General features: G+C 30.2%; 2 protein-coding genes across 6 annotated transcripts in view; one reads left to right on the forward strand and one right to left on the reverse strand.

The window, feature by feature from the left end:
- The first annotated feature begins 214 nt into the window (after positions 1–214).
- Positions 215–11,299, forward strand: LOC129221858 (membrane progestin receptor gamma-like). Of its 3 annotated transcripts, none has more exons than XM_054856208.1 (3): positions 215–384; positions 1,154–1,214; positions 5,235–11,299. In XM_054856208.1, the coding sequence occupies exons 1-3, from the start codon at positions 321–323 to the stop codon at positions 6,253–6,255; spliced, it is 1,146 nt and encodes a 381-aa protein (XP_054712183.1). In that variant the 5' UTR covers positions 215–320; the 3' UTR covers positions 6,256–11,299. The 3 variants fall into 3 exon arrangements, with proteins under 3 accessions (XP_054712183.1, XP_054712184.1, XP_054712185.1); XM_054856209.1 differs by having other exon boundaries at positions 257–483; XM_054856210.1 differs by lacking the exon at positions 215–384 and adding an exon at positions 883–935.
- Positions 11,300–12,687: 1,388 nt separating this feature from the next.
- LOC129223411 (calcyclin-binding protein-like) overlaps positions 12,688–19,073 on the reverse strand; it is a 29,560-nt gene continuing 23,174 nt past the window's right edge. Inside the window, exons 6-7 of one of the 3 annotated variants that reach the window (XM_054858007.1) lie at positions 16,680–16,837; positions 12,688–13,107 (exon numbers count right to left, since the gene is read on the reverse strand). In XM_054858007.1, coding sequence (XP_054713982.1) covers positions 16,684–16,837 — 154 coding nt within the window. In that variant the 3' untranslated portion in view covers positions 12,688–13,107; positions 16,680–16,683. Of the gene's footprint in view, positions 14,678–16,679; positions 16,838–19,073 lie in introns of all 3 variants that reach the window. The other 2 variants (XM_054858006.1, XM_054858005.1) reach the window with 2 other exon arrangements.

A 19,073-nucleotide genomic window follows, 5' to 3' on the forward strand; every position in this document is an offset into this window, starting at 1 on the left:
TACTATGGCGTGCAGAAAGAAAAATCAAAAATATTTATTTAGAGTTTTGAAAAACGAGCACGAAAAAGATCATGAATGAAGCTCTCACGGGTTTTTCAATCCAGCAATAGATGGCGCTAAGGTCCATAAATATTAGCGGAGTGTGGGGGAAGGAATGTTTGGTTGAGCACGGAGCAAGCACATGCTCCGTTCATCAGCCTAGAAACAAGAGAAAGAGAGGAAGGATCCGAGGGCGAAATGCGGTGGAATTGGGTAGGGTTTAAGTTGGCGTTGTGAAGTTTTTTTTTTCTTCGTCAACGGGAAGAAAGACATATTCGAAAATGGATAGCAAAATTTCAATCCGAGTGAAAAAACTCATTCCAGCAGTCTTGGGAGCTTGGATTTGTAAGTGTTGAAGCAAGTATTAGCGGACCTCCCTTGTGTCTGTCCCCAAGTTTTTTGTGTGTGAATGCCAATGTAAATAAATCCAATGTGCTCTACAAGGTACTCCCATTTACATATTTCCTTGTAGTGTATACATAAGTTCTTTTGTTTTGTTTATCGTGTGTAGTGTTTTAATTTTCTCAGCCAATATGATATTTACTATGAAAATGTATTGTTTTGATTTTAAATATATAGTAGCGATTTAATTAAATGCAACATCTGGAGCACTTTTTTTTTTTTGCTTCAATCAGTTCAGTGTTTCATATGAATGATTTGAAGAAGAAAATCCGTCTGGAAATTCACGTGCAAGTCTAGTCTAGTCATTCTTGCAGACGAGTGGTTAGGAAACGTTAAGGAAACAATGTCCTTGCGCAATGTTTTCAAAATAACTTGCCCATGCGGAATACGATCAATGGGCGAGTCACTTCGGCTGTTCAGAAGTATGGATGACAACGGCGCGTTACGTTTTCTGTGTGGAGAAGGGATTTTAAAGACCCCACACAGCTTTGGCTGTAATTTTTATTCCCTATATCTTGATTTTTTTTAAATGAAAATTTGCTTTGTAATTTGATGAAATTTTTATAATTAAAAATATTAAGTTTTAGGATTTATTTTAAAGAAAACATCATAAAAATGAAATTTTGTTAAATGTCAGAGTGATAGTTATAAAAATGACTTTTGTGTGCATTATTAGTTTTTAATGCTTTTTGTATCTGATTTTTATTTTCAGATGTCCAAACAAAGTTTAATTTGTTTATATCAAAACTATGTTTAAATCCTGAAGCTAGAAAGTAAGTTTCTCTAGAGTTTTTGTTTACATTTTTATCAAAACATATTATTGCTCTGATACACTTTACAAATCATAAAAGGTTGTGATTTATAAAATTTGAACAAAAAATGAGTAAAAATGTTTCAATGTTATCTTATTGTGTTAACAAATAGCTGAATAAATTTTTATTTAGAAATGTTTATGAAATAATTATATTTTCAAAAGTTCTGAAAATTGCATTTTTATAGAAAAGTCCATACAAATATTAAACATTTGGTGATAAATTTTTCTCTAATTTATGAGTGAATATGTGTGTGCATAAAGTTTAGTTATTTTTACATTTTGTTAAGTCATTGTTCTCTACCTTATGCGTTAATTTTTTTACTATGTCGAAAATCAATGATGATTTTTTTTCATTATTAATTTTCCACAGTTAATTTATAAAAAATAAATAGTGTTTTTTTTGCATTTAGCCAGAAAGAAATATTTAAAGCTAAAGCTAGTTTATAGTTATTTTAAGTATTGAAAACTAAAAAAAGAGGAAAAATATCTGCTTTTTTTATGCTGTGAAAAATTTAATATGCATACATACAATACATATATTATTTTCATCATAATAGTCATTCTCTATTCAAAAACCTCTAAATTAAATCTTATGAAATGCAAATTGGCTATAGTGTTGTTCTATTGAGATATTGTAACTTTATATTTATAGTGCTGACAAGGTTAATTGATTGATGCTATAAATTTTACATCACTTTTTAAGGACCTTTAAATATAGTTAAAAAATTGTAAAGTGAAAGATTGCTTGCAAAAACTAGAATACATTTATATTTGAAAAAGGTTTGTAACACTTTAAGGTTCATTTTAGCATTTTCTTTTTTGAAGTTCTCTTGGGTATTTTTAAACTATTATAAATTTTAGCTGAAATATTAAATAATGGGTCAATTAAGGTACCTTTCACAAAAGTGTTCACAAAAAAAACCTTAATTTTGTGTCTAAATTTGTTCATATCATTTTATTTTTGTTTATCAATTGATTGTATTATCTGATACCTTCTCTGATTTGTGGCTATTGAGTTATTCAATTTTTTTTAAAAAACAAATGGAACTTTTCACACAATGATGGAAACACAGGAAAAAAAATGATAACAAATTCTGTACCTCAGAGCCAGAACAATGTTAGTCACATAATCACAACTTTAGAGGAGAGAGGAAAAACTTTTGACTGGCGCATGCAAAAGATTAGATACACGCTCTTTTAACACTGGTAAAGAATTATATTTTTTTAGAATCACTTTCAAATGCCTCGATACAGAATAGGATTCTACATACTAATTAACTGATAATCACCATATCTGAACTTACGTCAGTCTGGTTCAGAGGTAAAGAATTGTAGAAACATGTTTTAGGATTAAAACGAAATCCTTTTCAATGCAAAAGATATATAGATACTTTTGTAAATATCCTTTCTGTACCTTCTAGAAAAAAATCTGTTTACCCACTCAAAGGAAAATTTGTTGATTTAAATTGCAGGGTTTGTTGATTTAAATCAGGAATTAAAATCATGATTTAAATCAAGTGATTTTTTTAAAAATCAATTGATTTGAATCAAGTAGTTTTTTAAACAAAATCATTGATGTTGTTCTAAATTTAACCATACTGCATAATGTAATATTAAATTCAACTAGCAAAACTAAAACTACATTGAGTCCTCTTTCTCTGTGTGTAAAAGATTTTCAGACTCTTGCAACATTGCTTTTACTCCAAAATTAGAACAAAATAAAAATTTGCAGTTTTTCTTATACACCTTGATTAATATAGTTGAGAAAAGTAATTGTTCAGCATATAACAGAACAAAATCACATCTTATCTAAACATTATAATGTGTTTACAAATCTTAAAAAAATTATTGCATGTTTAGAAGAGTTATCCTAATTTTAAGAGTAAGCTGAATGGATCCATTAGTTTGGATTGCTTTATTATCAATGTTTTTTCCTTCATTCCAATTGATTTCATTTTAGAAATTATTTTGGCTCTAAGCTGATTAATTAACATGGAAAACCGCCAAAGAATTTTGCTTCCAAAAAGTATGAAAATTATGATTCTGGGAAATAGTGGTACAACTGTTTCCAAGAATTATAGTTGGAGGATTGGTGGTTGTAGCTGGAGAGAGGGGAAACTTTAAATTCAGTTTTAATCATTCATTTGTATTAAAACTGACCTACTTATACCTAAAATTAAAAAACAGCTATTGCCATCAAATGAAGATAGCTATTTGTTTTTTTATCTATACCTTTTAACAAATAAATACCTTTTTGTGCTTGAAAATTAAATGAATCAATTAACCAACGTTTTGCTTTCCTCGGATGACTTTTCATCTAAAAGCTCACACTTCTTTGCATTGAAAAAGGTGTTCCTTGTAACACCAAAACACATGTCTGCAGTAATTTGAAATTTTTGTGCATCAAAACATTGGTTAATTAATTCATTTAACTCCTTAGAATTATTTGAAATAGATAATTTTAAGGAGTTAAAAGTATCAAGTGCATTAAAAAAGAAATTAAGACTCTGTTTATCTATACATATAATAAAATAAGATTGTGTGTGTGTGTGGCGCGCATCCCGGGAAAACGGTAAGGCCTAGAAAGATGAAATTTTGTATACAGTTGTAGTTTTTGCTGAAGTTGTGCACCTCGGGCTTCGATTTTTGATATTTTAATTAGAAAAAAAGTTATTTAATGTTTTAAGCGTTTTTTTGCACTTTTTACCTCACAGACCCCGAACCAATCGCACCACACAAATATTTTTTGTACTATAGTGTAGGAAATTTAATTTTAAATAGGATGAATGAAAAAATTTTGAAGATAGAGGAATTTTTGTATTTTTTTCTGGGTTTAGTTTTTTTTTTGAAACCCATCCTGCAAAAAGTGTTGAGCCCTCAATTCCAAAATTTTAGTTGGTAATAGTAAAAACATTCCGCCCCCTTCAGAAGAAAAAAGTTTTTAAAAATACGCAAAAGTCTTTTTATTACAATTTTTTAAATGCAAAAGACGACGCGACCTGTAAGCATTGCCGGCCGAGTTCCGCACTTCCTAATCACGTGACCTAACTGAAATCGTTTGCTTTCTCTTCACTTTTTTTTTCAACGTTCAAAGATTTCATATCTTGATTTTCCCAACTTTTTTTTTTCTGGACGTTTTGCTATATTTATGGGTACTTAGAGCCTTTTTTTTGCGTGCAATTTTAAGTAAATAAATAAAGCCTGCGGTATTTTGCATGATTTTTGTAGGGATTGGTGGTTAGGTTTGGTAGATAGAGAGATGATATTGAGCAAAAAATGTTTTTTTTCTTATTTTTTTACATAGAAAAGGATTTTTAATTACTATCAGAGGTAGATATGCATGGATCGTATAGATAGAGAGAAAGAGGGCCTATATATGGACAAATATAGAGGTGGATACAGTAGATGGACAGTAAGAAATAGAGGAATTTCAACGGGGGATCAATGATCCCCCCCCCCCACACACAAACACACACCATGACTTTGAAAAAACAATGCTTTCACATAAAAGTGGAAGTGCTTTTTGTTATTTTCCGACAAAATTTGCATGAAGAGTCCCTTTGTGCCTCCCCCCCCTTTAAAATATTACAAAGGACATAACGGGAGATAGATCTAGAAAATACTTTATTCAACACAAAATTTATTTAAGCAGCCGCCGAAGAAGCCAACATTAGCGTAAAAAGCGAATGATAATATTGATATAGAGAAAAACATTGATTAATACCGTCGCTAAATTGTCTAATCAGCCGCCGAATGCGGTAACCCTGGCACAAAAAGGCGAATTGAGTAAAAAGGCGGACCAGCTGGTCGCCGCAGGCGGCTAGTTATGATATATTTATCACAAAAGAAGTAAAATAGTTCATGGTCTTAGTTTTTAAAAAATTATTTTTTTTTTCATTTCGTTTCTAATGCTCTGATACCTGTTAACTGAATGAAATTGCTTGTTTGTGTGATACTGACATCAATATTTTTTCGGTAGTTTTGTATTTCTCCAAACTTATCGTCAGAAAATGAGTCATATACTTCGAGCAACACCTGATATATCCTTATTTAAAGATGATGAAATACCTCCTCACTTACGAGAAGTTGCCATTCTCACAGGTTACCGTTCTCCTTCTAGTTCTGTAAAAGATTGTGCTCTAAGTGTGTTTGTAGCATCAAATGAAACACTAAACTTTTGGACACATTTTATTCCTACTTTTTATTTTATATACCAACTACTGACGTTTTGGGATATTTTAAAAGTCATCACAGACCCATACTACTGGCCATTTGTGATTTACATGTTTACAATATGTTTGTATCCTTTAATAAGTGCTTTAGCCCACACATTCTGCAGCACATCAGACATGGCTCGCCATGTGTGGTTTTTCCTCGACTACGGAGGTCTGAGCTTATACGGGTATGGAGCTGGAATTCTGATCAAGGCCTATGCTTTTCCTGAAGAACTACAAGACAGCATCTTTGGCATGTTTTTTATGGAAGTTTTGGTGTTTTTATGTATTACATGCTCAACATCAGCATGCTTCTCCCGCTTCCTGACAAGTTTATTTTGGATTAAGATATTCCGCCTCGGAGCATTTGCTTTGCCATGGGTGTGGGACAGCATACCTGTAATATATCGATTATCTCATAGCAAGGATCTACTTCCGGAAGCATCGGAGCACTACAGCTTGCAGTTTTTCTTCTCATTTTGCATTGGATTTTTTTATGCCTCTCATCTGCCTGAAAGACTTGCTCCTGGTAAGTTTGACTTTTTGGGCAACAGTCATCAATTGCTTCACATTTCAGGTATTTTAGCTACTCACCATCAAATGAGTGCTGCAATCATAGACATGAGTACAAGACGAGAGTTCATGCAATCTAAATATCCACTGCCTGAGTACTGGTCAGTTCATGTGTTTTTATTAGTACTTTTTAGTATATCAGTGACTATTGTAATTTTTATTCTGTGGGCAAGACATTATGAAAAAGCCCAAGAAGCGAAAAGACAAACTTAGTACTTTTCAATATTTTGTATTAAAAAACAATTGTAAATACATACAACACAGGGTTGCTGCTGAGTCTCATTCAACATATATTTTTTATGCTTCTACAATGACACAAGCGTATTATAAACCTGAGCTCTTTTAGGCAAAATGGTGTCCAAAATTTAAAATAGTTGTCGAATGTTTTTAACTTCATGAAAATATATATTGTACAAAGCATGTGATAAACTCTTCAAAATAATACAATAAATATTAAATTAAATGGGTAAATCATTAATTTGTTACAGTTTTAAGACTATTTGTAAGATTTTATCCATATGTAATTATTTTAATACTTCATTTATATCAATTAAAATTTTAATAAATATTAGGTAATGTTAGTAATATAGAATTTTAAAAGTGCCAAGTAGAAAATGAGTGCATCCAGTTGTAAAAGCAGTTTTTGGTATCCTGGAAAGAACTAAACATTGTTCTGGAAACACTTATTTTATATTTGATCTTTGATATACTCCCTACCAAAGTAAACTGATTACTTCCCTTTAATCATTTTTAGTACAATAACCCTCTTGTATTGCTTGGTTCTGTTGTGAGCCCCCTCCCCCTTTCTTTAATTTCCTTTTCACCACTTTACTTTCAAAATTTAGTTTTATTGGAATGAGTTGGAACATACAAAGTTAGCTGTGCATAAGATCAGACTGGCTGAACTACGGGCAACAATCCTCATATATATTATAGCCAAAATCACTGATCAAATAGTGCTCTGACGCCAACAACAATGAAACTTACGCCAAAACATGCGTGACTGCATTTTTTTCATTGTTGAATTACCAAAAATTCAGTAAGTTATTTATAATTTAATATATTTTGGCAATGCTTGACATGCAAGGGAAATGCTTTATTTTGACAAAGCTGAACTAGATCCCCAACTTAACTGTTTTACTGGTTTAGAATAGTGAAAAAATGAAGAAGTGGTTAATCCACTGGAGCCAGGGTTAAAATAACAACTATCAAAATATCAAACAGAAAATTGCTTTGTTCTAATCTAGAAGAATTTTTCACCCATCATTCCTTGACAGGTGATTTTCAAGTTATTAAATTAGAAAGGAAGAATTAAGTAGAAAGTTATTTAGGACCCAAGTTTACCTGTCCGGCAGAATATATGGGCTTCAACTTTTCAATTTTGGGGGATGATGGGTTAGCATGTCACTGGCAACCCCAAACATAACTAAATCTCTGTATATTCATGTATTTCACTGCAACATTATCAAGAACTTTTGTAGGGCCTGTTTTAAAACTAAAAACTGATCCTTTACCAAATTACTCAAAATACAGCATAATTTATCAGAAACAAATACTCAGATTTAATGTACAAATTTAGTTGTTATTTCCATGCAAGGAATTTTATAATTAGTAATAAAAATCCATAAAATAACAAATACATATGCAAGATAACACATGTTAAAAATACATATATTTTAAAAATCAAAATTGAGAAGGAAAAATGTGTATTTGTATTCCTTTACTCTTAGGGTATTGAACTTTTTGGTATGGAATTTTACATCTAGGTTCGAAAACTAGGGAATCAAAATGGAATACTTGGTTGCAACGTTAAACTAATGACCAATTATTTCTAATTATGATTATTAGGCTATTAAAATTTTTCCCCAACTTCATTTATATATATTCAAAGAATATTCAATATAGAAACATATACGCATGTGTGTATAAATTTCTGTAATTTGTATATATGTTATATATTTATGCACCTATTTTTTAATATATATTTCAGTACAAAGCAGTTTAAAATTATGTTGTGTTTTTATAAAATTTTGTTTGTTAATTCTGTATGTGTTTAATTTTCTTCGTTCAACAATTGTTATTTACTGTTACTTGTTGTTACAGCATTTGTTAAAATTATAGATAAAGATTTGTATCAATTTCAAACAAACTGGTGAAAGAGCTTTACCTGAAAAAAAGTAATATTATATCCTTGATTTTTTTTTTTTTGGTTTAAGGTTATAAGAGATTATATTTGAAGCACTTAATGTAAAATATATATATATATCTTATGAGTGAATGTAGTTAATTTGCTTTAACTATGTAACTACAATAAATTTTACTTAAAGCTATTTGTAAACCTTGATTATGTGCAGGAATATTTTTCCTTTCAAATTAACTATGAATCTAAAAGTCAAGAACTTTAGAAAAAGTAGTATAGTCTTGCTTTTTATTGGAAATTCCAAAATTTTAATAATTTACTTTGACCTAAAATGACTTATTTGCTGTTTTCCAATAAACATTCATGTATTTTCTTACTATATTATGTTTGTATTTTAGTGTTACTGAATGTTTTATAACTTTTTAAAATAAAAATGGAAGCATACTTGTTTTGTCAACATAGATGCTCAAAAAAGAAAACTTCCAAATATTGTGAAAAATTGTTATTAGTGAACTTATTTTCACTAATAACAGAAAAACAAATTACTAACATTTTTTTTTATCACAACAGATGTAGTTCGTTAACATTTTTTTAAAAGTAATATCTTTTTTAAATTGAAATAATATAAATAGAAAATGTTTTATCTGTTTAGGTCTTTTGTTGAAAGTAAATAAATGCATGTCTGCTTAACATCCTATATTTATCTTCATTTCGGACAATTATTAATTTAAATGAATAAAAATAAAGTAAAACATACCAAAAGCAATTTAATAAAATAAATGACTAATTTGTTTAATTTTTATCTGCAAAATTCTGTATATAATGATAATTTCTTTCCTGATATATGATATGGTAACCATAGGTAGATAATATAGACGTGCACGCTGTGCAAGAATACATCTGCTACAATGCAGGTACATTTGCCTTAGATATGTGCATTGCCGGATATTAAACATTGATTATTTTCAAAATAGGTAGACAAAGTAATGAAAAAGTTCACCTTTTGCTGCCATGGATACATGATTGAAAGCAAAGGCATTGTATAAATAAAAATTTTGCCTATTAACTGTTTATTTTTTTTCATAGCCGCAAATAGTTTTAGAGTGCAGTTATTACATATTTTTATCTTACTATGATGGTAACTGATAATAATGGTAAATTATGTTATGGATAAGGAATCACACTTTAACCCACACAAATACAAACCCAAATTGTTTAAATTATTATTACAAATTAGTTTATTCAAGTCTCACCAGCACCTTAATAAATAATTTTATGAAATTTGAAACTGAGATTTCTTGTCGACCTTGATTTTTATGCACATACAGTAAACGTGAGCTGAAATTTTATTGATTGAGCACAGTAGATTTTGCACAGTAACTATTGAAAATGCCTAATATTTGAAGTCTTAGAGTTACAATTTCAGAATAATGTTGAAATCCATTTTTTTTTCTTCTGTTTTTGGAAAAACTCAATGCAAGTTATAAGCTGATAACACGGTTCCCACAAACAAACACACATCCCAAAATATAACTTTTTTCTTTTTAAATTTTTTTCACATTAAGAAATTATAACTTTTAATTCAGTGGCTGATAAAAAAAATTCATGGTGCTTGCATTTTTATATTGTTTTGCATATTCGTTAGATGTAATGACTGCATGCAAGAAAGTAAAGGATACAATGTATAATTATATTACTTTCCAAAACAGTAAAAATGTCAGTTTTCTGCAAGTTTACTCGAAATGTCGTTCATATTTGAACAGATACCTCATTTTGCATAGCCCTTAATTTCATGAGTATTTTGAAATCAATGCCATGCTTATTTTTTCCTGATCTCTTACAAACTACTTATGTTTGTAATGCAAGTATCAGTATTTTTAAAACAGAAGTTTCCATGAAAAGTAAGTCCTGTTAAAGAATTTTATAAGTTACATTTAATTTTTGGTATCAATTCCTCCCATTTCAGAAAAATTTTAACGGCATATTAAAACCCAGGGATTTTTCATCCGCTGGTCTGGTGGAAGGGCTTCAGTCTGTGAAAAACTTGGACTAGTTCTCATATTATTTCCTGAAGGTTAGAAACACTGGAGTGCACTTTCATTTATAATCTGTTACATCTTGCTTTTCTATTTAGTGAAATGGTTTTAGCTATTTTTTACCACATTCTAATTTTTTAAAGGGTTTTTTCCCCCCTTACAGATAATTCAAGTAATTGTTTGTCCTTTTAAATATTGTAATTAAGTGATGATAAATGTTACTCATGACTCATTTTTGTAAGAAAACAATCCTGATCTGCAGAGGATGCAGATCAGGATTGTTTTCTGCTGATGCCAAAAAGAAAAAAGTAAGCTGAGAAATATTAACCAACTTATGCTTACCTATGCTTAATTTTTATTATTTAACCTTTTACTTAATGATCTTAACTATATTTATTTTTCGCCATTTTTTTTGGCAGAAAAAACTGTAGGAATGAAATGAAAAATGAAATAAAATAATAAAGTTAAATATAAGTTTTGTTTCTGGAACACGAGGAAATGATAATGTAAAAATGCTATTTAATCTCCCCTAAGTTTTTCTTAGAATTTTTAGAGATTCAAAATTAAAGACATAGTAGATAAATGGGAATAGTTATAAAGGTTTAAATCTTGATTGTTAAGTATAAGGAACATTGAAAAAGCAGTTCATTTTTTGAGAGATGTTTTAAAACATGTTTGTTACAGCAATTACTTCCTACGCAGGAAACCATTTTGTAATAAAAGTAATTTGGAATATGCATGTGCTTGCTAGTATGTATATATGTTTAATACTCAAAAGAATTTTAAAGTGTTTAAAAGAAAATAGATTAGCAGTTTATCAGTAACTATAAAATTGTGCCATATGAGCGAATGTCTTGCATTACCATAATTTGTTACCTTTCATATCATATTTTGAATTGTATTACATTTTTGATGTTTGATTAAAATTTTAACACAACTCCTTGGTAGGTTGTTTCTTTTCCCCGATTTTGACTTGTGTTACATATACAATTAAATCTAGTTTTAGAGAAGTACATTACGACGAAAATTTCATTTTAGAAAATAATCCTAAACTTAAATTACATGTAAAGGGTGTCCCAAAATTTGAATTTGCCGCCATTTTTGGAGTAAATTGTAGGCAACCCTGAAGATAGAACAATGTGGGAGAGTTTTGGGTTGAAAAATGAAGCGTAATATGATACGTGCTTTCATTACTGAACAATGTTTCAATAATAATGTAAGTTGAGGCTAGTAAAGCAGTAAAACTTACTGTTGCTTGATATCGCAACATGCCATATTTCTTTCTGCCGGAATTGGATGCTATTGAATGTAGCCAATATGTAGTTTTAACAAGACAGTGCCATACAGCCAGTAGGGATGTGCCGACAAAAGCTCTCTTTTGGAGCAATGTTGGGAGCAGGAAAATTGCAATTTTGGAGCAGCTTGCTGCATCAAAAATTTAAATTTTGCATCATTTTGGAACAACTATGTATATTTCATGCACAGAAACATGTGTGACATGATAAAACAATAAAAAGGAGATAAAGGATGCAACGCCATAACTTCAACTACTAACTGATGCTCTATTGGTTACATTTATTATTATTTATTTGTCTTAATATTTTAAACAGAAGACAAGTCATGTCCTGCTCTACATTTTCCTTACACTGGTTTAAATTTAGTTCACATATTTACTTAGCTCATCACATCACTAATTTTGTGCACATTTAAATTAGTGCTTTGATACCTATTTTTTAAAATTTGTTTGCTTTACGTACACATGTAAACGACATAAGATATCTTAATATATATATTTCTTCGGTGCAGACGTTTGTAGTCATAAATATGATAGATTTTAATCAATTTTTTTGTGTGTAATTAAGTTGATCCGAGAATGGTTTAGAGTCGCTATAGATCGAACCGGAAACATTTTTGTTAATTATTTATGTCTCTCAAATGATTAATATTTATTTTAAGCTATTCTTAGGAGAAAACTGAAATAAACTTATAATATTTATTGTATATTTTTATCCTTTGAGTATGGCTGAAGGAACAAACCATACAATCATAAAGATCTTTCAAGTACCCGAGAAAAAAGTTGATAAAACAACTGCTCAGTGGGCATTAGATAAATCAAGTTGTAATAAATATACGCATTCTAACACCAAGCACAGCTTAAAACATTTTCTATTTACTTATTTTTTTCAACAAAACGGTTCAAGAACTAGTTTATTAAAATTTTTCAATTTTTGAACGGGTCCTCTAGTATATACATAAAGCTCAAAAACACATTCAAATAGGTTAAAAAAAGAATGGTTCAATTTAAGAATTTTACCTTAACAAGTTATGAGTTTAAAAGAGCTTTTAATTAACATTTTTTTCTCTTTTTTGTTCCTTCTTTTGGCATGCGTAAGTTATTGACATACATTTGACCGGATATATATTTTTGGCATATATGTTATACACTAATTCTGAAGATCAAACCAAGGCAACATTAAAACCTTTTATTTTTAACCGTTTGATATTTACTTACAAAATTATGAAATTAAATTGAAACAAAAATGGTTTTGAGAAATGTCATAAGAAAAAGAATTTTAAAATACATGTAGAATAAATAAATAAATAAGACAGGCTAAGAATACAGAAAAAAATGCCTGAATCTGAGAACTTAAAATGTCTGCATATTCATTACCGGAGCATTACAATTAGTACAGATTTTTGCTATCTTATGTGTCTCCAACCAAAATTAGAGATCAATTTTCTGTCCTAAAATCTTAAGAAACCCAAAATTAAAAACTGGAGAACAATATTAATTTTTACAGATGGTATTAGCTTAAATTAATTTGGATGCAACTAGATTGACAATTTCGAGTGGGTGTGGCAAGAAGACAAATTACAAGTCCTCTTCTTCTAAAAACAAAAGATAAAAATGGTTGAAAATAATGGTCAACACAAAATTTTTCAATTCAAAGGAACAGAATCACATAATAAATTAAAACGATCAAGTTTTTCAAAAGTAAGTACAATCGCATTTTAAAATGCGCAAAAAATCGGAACTAAGTTAAAAAATTGTAAAAGCAAGCTCTAAGTGCATAAGCTTGGATGATAATCTGCAAATTCTGGCCAATATGCTCAAGAAACTGCTACATTACATGCAAAATCGTACTTTTGGCACAGGTTTGTCTGATTTTGGCGCAGAAAAGTTCATTTAGCGGTCTTCTGTAGCAGTTTGGCGCAGGATCGGAGATTGGCGCAGCTGGCACATCCCTGAGTGAAACAGTTAAATTACTGCATGAGACATTTGCTAGTCGTGTACTCTCTCGTTTTGATGATCAAAATAGGCACTTAAAAATTCCTTTTAAGGAATTTTTTGAAATCAAAGGTCTATGTCAACAAGCCCACAGTCTATCATATAGTATTTATTTTTAGAGAAGGATTTAACATTGTCACAATTTGAAATATGTTGACAGATTAATGCATCTATTTAAAAACTGAAATGCATTACTATTAAATAAAATATAATTTTAGAACAAATTACTTAAAGATGTCCATTAGTCACATATTCATCTTCGTATACATAAAGAACATCACCATAGTTATAAGTTCCTTTATATAGCTTCATTTTAACAGGAGAGAACTCTCCTGCTACTTAGCACACAAAAGGTCACTTGGGGGTGCCTGTATGACCCCATCTATTTGTTTGATTAATGATATTTATACTTGACAATGAACTTTTGTTAGAATTTTCAATTTGTAAAAAATATATTTTTACAAATACAAAATCATTTAGGAGACTTTAAAATTAATTCCAGAACATTTTTCAAGAAATACATAGTGTTCCTCAAAATAAGAAAACCCTAAAAAGAATGCATACACATTAAATTTCACATGCATTTGTCAGACATAATCAGAATTAACCTTGATGGTAAATATTTTACATTTAACTCAAGAGTTTTGGGTTTTTTGGATTTAGCCGCAGTTAAATTTGGCCTGAAATTGCATTTTTTCTTTTAGAGAATGAATGTGGTTTTTCAACAAATGAAAACTATTAACAGGTGCTTTAGAAAGAAAACATTTAGAAAGTAAGCTACTCATGTTCGGACTCAAATCAGTTGAATTGCACCATCGCAAATAGAAGATTTCAAGTGACTGTGGTAACTCAGGACCTGTTGGCGAGTTCTCCTGGGTTGAACCTTAAGTTTTTAAATAAAATTACAAATTAAATATGATGTAATTTAACTTTCAATAGAATACATCGCTAATAAGCGTTTCATTGATATTGTTGATTGAATTCTCGTTTCAAGGGCTCAATCCACATAAATTTCAAAATTAAACATAAATTTCTATTATTATTTATCAGTACAATTTTGAATTTAAGAGTAATAATAGTAAAATGAAATTCGCAACATAAGTTGTTTCAGGCCAAATCACAGCTCATGATTCAGCCAGGTCTGAGCTTCGGTGGAATGGCGGGTTCCATCTATAGAAATGACCATTAGCAAAAGAGTTTATAAACACTTAACTTTTTCATTTAAGAAATTTTATTAATCAAACAATTACAAAAAGGAAAAAAAAATATATATATATGCAATAACATTTTAAATGAAATACTGTTATTTGCATTAACAAATGTACTTTTAAAATGAAACTATTATACATATTTATATTGTTTCAGTTGCCTTTAAGAGCAGGATATTTATTTCCTGTAAAGACAATTTAGTTCTCTGCTTATGTAAATTTAAAATATAGAAGTACTATTTAACTTGTATACTTGAAATCAACAATAAACCAGATTCAGGTTCAACAAATGTTCATTGAGATTTTCAAATTTAAATTTTTTTTCCTAGCATATAATTTATTTTATAATCATATCTTAATATATAAAAATCTTCTGTGCATACGTTTGTCACCATAAGGCTTTTGAACGGCTGGAACGATTTTAATCAAATTTTTTGTATGTAACTACGTTGTGGCAAGCATGGTTTCGAAGCGCGATGGATCGAATCGGAAACGTTTTTGTTAATTAATTCAAAGATGGGATGGCAAATCTCCCAAATGATTAATATTTATTTTAACCTATTGTTGAGCAAAAACTGAAATAAATATTTAACCCGTTGCCAAAGGACAATAAGAAAGCCAGCTCTGCTTTTTACTTGAAAATTCATACTGTGATGTGTCAACTGAGAATATGTAAAACGTAGAGAGTGAAGCCTTCACTTCTTGAAAGCAACGATTTTAGCTCCAGTGATATATTTTAAAGTACTGCAAGGTTCACGCAAAACGTGTATTCTGTCATCGTAGTTGAAACATGTGACTGGATTCGTGCTTTAGGTTTTCCTAACCAAATGATCAGAAAGTACCGTACCTAGCAACATTTGTTTCTCGGCTGAAATCCATCTGAGTTTTGGCACCAATGTCAATTATACTTTAAAGATTATCTAACTAATCAGTACATTATTAAAGGAAAAGATGATGGAATTTAAAGATGAAACAAATTTTATTTTCTTCCAGATAAATATTAAAGTTCTGTACACAAAAGATCAGTGCAGTAGAAGATCTTTATCTTTGGTGAAAAGAACAAATTAGACAATATAGGAAGTTTTAAAAGTTTTCGTTCAAAAGATCGGACCGATAATCGGTCGGAGTTGGCTTCGCTCACTGATCGGCTGGATTACAGTAACGTGGTGGCTTGGCGACTTTGGCTATAAACAATAGAGTTGCGTGATCATTTGTTTGCATTTTAAAGCTACTGTTAATGCAATTTATTGTATTTTTTGTTTATTTGGCGAAATATTTCAAATTGCAAAGAACTGTTTTTCGTATTTAAAGAGATTTTAGTTGAAGAATGTTTATTTTACATCGGGAGGGGGAGGGATGAGTGATTTTTGCTTATTCAGACAGCTGTTTTTACCTTTATCATTTTTCTAAACGATATCCTTTCGATTGTTTTATTCTTTTTCATATGGGGATGTTGCAGCGGGATTTCCCATTTGTTCTAGATGGGTAGTTAGATTTTTACACTTAATATCTGAGGACGCTTTTTATCTTTTAAGTATGGCTGAAGGAACAAACCATCAAGTACGAAAGAAAAAATAGTTAATAAAAGAACTGCTCAGTGGATGTTAGATATATCAAGTTGTAATAAATATATGAATTCTGACACCATAGCAGCTTAAAACATTTTTTTTAACTTCTTTTTTTCAACAGAACGGTTCAAACAGTTTAAAGTTTATTGAAGTTTTTTAACTTTTCAATTTATAAAGTTTGAGCAGAACAACGTCTGTCGGGTCCTCTAGTTTTTAAATAAAATATACAGAGAATATTGCTAATAAACAAAAGAACTTCATATTATTTGAAAATTATAAAACATGTGAATGTTCTCACGTGAATTGATGACTTGGAGAAGAAACTATGCACTTAACTATTTATGTTTGTCCAAGAGCAGTTAATATAATGCAAAAAAATGAACATATATTATTTACATTTTCACATTGGTATATCATCTGTTTGTTTATCTCTGGCTTCAGTCCAAGCTTTTGCTATAGTTCGCTTCATTTCATCATCACCGTCTTCATACATCTGTTTCATTAAAGTCATAAGGCTTTGGCTTGGATCTTCATCTTTGTCCACTTTTGGTGACCTTATAGGAAAATGGGATATGAATTAAGATTCAAATATAAAACTTTACATACAGTAAATTATAATTCATGCATATACATTAAAAAAAAAAGGAAGTATGACCCTTATGCTCAATGTTAAAGCTGATTTTATATCTTACTAGCTGTACCCGACGTGGGTTGCTACGCCAACAAAAAAATACATCATTATACTGGTACAAAAAATACATCATTTTACTGATTTTCTTGACAATCGGTTGAACGGGGCAGAAGTTGCTACTCTGCAGTGCCACCTGGTGGCGAGTGGCTTCAATGAGCATATTATGCACCTTCTCCATGGAAAAATATATATATAGCAATTTTCATAATAATCGGTCAAGGTATCAAGTGAAGCCGCGACTATACTCAAATTTTGTACTCACACAGTTTGCAAGATCAATCAATCGCTAAAAATGTCAAATAGAAAAAGTTTTAAATCCCCCCGTTGCATGAAAAGCCATAAAACAATAAAAAAAGAATTTATTTGTTCAAACTCTAGAAAAATGACAACAGCTAACTTCTTATCAATGAGATCTTTCAAGCGAATTAATTTCTGCAGCCGACAATTTTATTCGTATTTATCCAATGGATTGTGACTTAAATTGGAATAAAAAAGGAATTATCGATCAGATTTTTTTCGAACTGATCGATAAACATTCCCAGTACCAAAAATAACAAACGATGAAAGTTTCAGCCAAATCTGCCGGGTAGTTTTTGAGTTCATGGATGACATACAAACATTCATTTTTATATTTATAAAGAGTCTAGAGAGTAACATCAAAGAAGAAAGACTAGGGAGTAAAAAAAAAAAAAAATAGCACATAGCCCCTGGCAATCATTTGAATTTTGACACATTTAAATTATGTTTTTTACAAACACAAATTGCGATACTTGTTAGGTTTCTGGTTTCTATAAATGAAAATGGTGAAGAAATTTACACCTGTCATATTATGACTGGTGATATCATTACAAAAAAAAAAAAAGGTAATTAGGATGCAGTAATAAAGATATAGTTATCACAGAGCTAGATACATCACCGCAGAGTTGCACGTTGTCCGATAATCTTAACACTAGAAAGACGGAGGGGCCTGTGTAGCCCCTCGCGTAGTTTGTTGTTTAATAACTCGGATAATATTTAACGGAACTTAATGGAATTTTCTGACTTTTCATTATATGACACTATTTGAATGCTTGTATAATCATTTAATCATTCGCCTCATAGTACTGTTAATATTTATCCTTATACCTAGAAAGATGGGAGGGGCCACAGTGGCCCCTAACCATTTTGACAATTAAAAAATTTATTTTTTTCCTTTCTCCTAATTGTTGTAGCATAAAAAAAAGCCATTCACTCTAGTTTAACCTGTGACTTCCTCTTTATGCAGCCGATTGGATATCCAAATGCTATAAACAGTACCGACTGCTTACCATCCTTACGGTGGCCATTGCTCATAGAAAGGAAAACTAATTCAACCTTTTGCCCAGTATAGAGAGAAAAACTAAAAATAATTAAGCACTAAGTTTTTATTTAGTCATGAAAGAAGGTGTATCAGGCATGTGGACTCCCTCAGGAAGAATTTTTAAAAGAATTCACTCCAGAAATGGGTAGGGGCCACACTGGCCCCTTCAGTCTTTCTAGGTATACAGAAAATGTCAGTCGTTTTAGTGTTAAAAGTTCATACTCTTTACTTCTAATTCGTTTTAAATTGATATTGATATTATTTATTTAGATTATAAAAGTTATTACCAGATAGTATTAATACCTGCGCTTTCGGTGGATGTATTTGCTGATGTGCGGATACATTTGCTGCGGGTACGCGCCTCGCGATAATCGTTCAAATTCTTACTCTTCACTTTTAATTTGTTGTAAACTGATATTAATTTGTAAAAATTATTAATAGATAGTATCTGCGCAAGCACAAAAGGTGCATATATTTGATGCTAGCAGATTTAGATAAAATGAAAAGCTCTTTGCGGACACAAATCCTAACTGGAAAATTTTCTGCAAATAATTATTTTGCCTAACTCACCCTTGAATAAAAAATTAAATTTATATTCAAATATGAAAGAGACAAAAAAAATGCTTTAAATCATTTAATTTGTTTTACAATAACATATAGTTTGCTTATTTTTCACCAACTGAAGAAAACTGCCAAAAACATTATTTGTTTTACACATGTGCTTTAAAAGGCTTTTGGAGAAAGGCTTTCACAGAAATAA

The sequence above is a fragment of the Uloborus diversus genome, chromosome 5 (assembly GCF_026930045.1).
Source record: "Uloborus diversus isolate 005 chromosome 5, Udiv.v.3.1, whole genome shotgun sequence".
NCBI lineage: Eukaryota > Metazoa > Arthropoda > Arachnida > Araneae > Uloboridae > Uloborus > Uloborus diversus.

What these genes read in the sequence shown, in the direction of transcription:
- LOC129221858 (XM_054856208.1), top strand. Translation starts at nt 321, where the DNA reads ATGGATAGCAAAATTTCAATCCGAGTGAAAAAACTCATTCCAGCAGTC. An exon ending in AGTCTTGGGAGCTTGGATTT is followed by an intron (nt 385 to 1,153) that starts GTAAGTGTTGAA and finishes TTTTATTTTCAG; the next exon opens with ATGTCCAAACAAAGTTTAAT. An exon ending in TTAAATCCTGAAGCTAGAAA is followed by an intron (nt 1,215 to 5,234) that starts GTAAGTTTCTCT and finishes TTTTTTCGGTAG; the next exon opens with TTTTGTATTTCTCCAAACTT.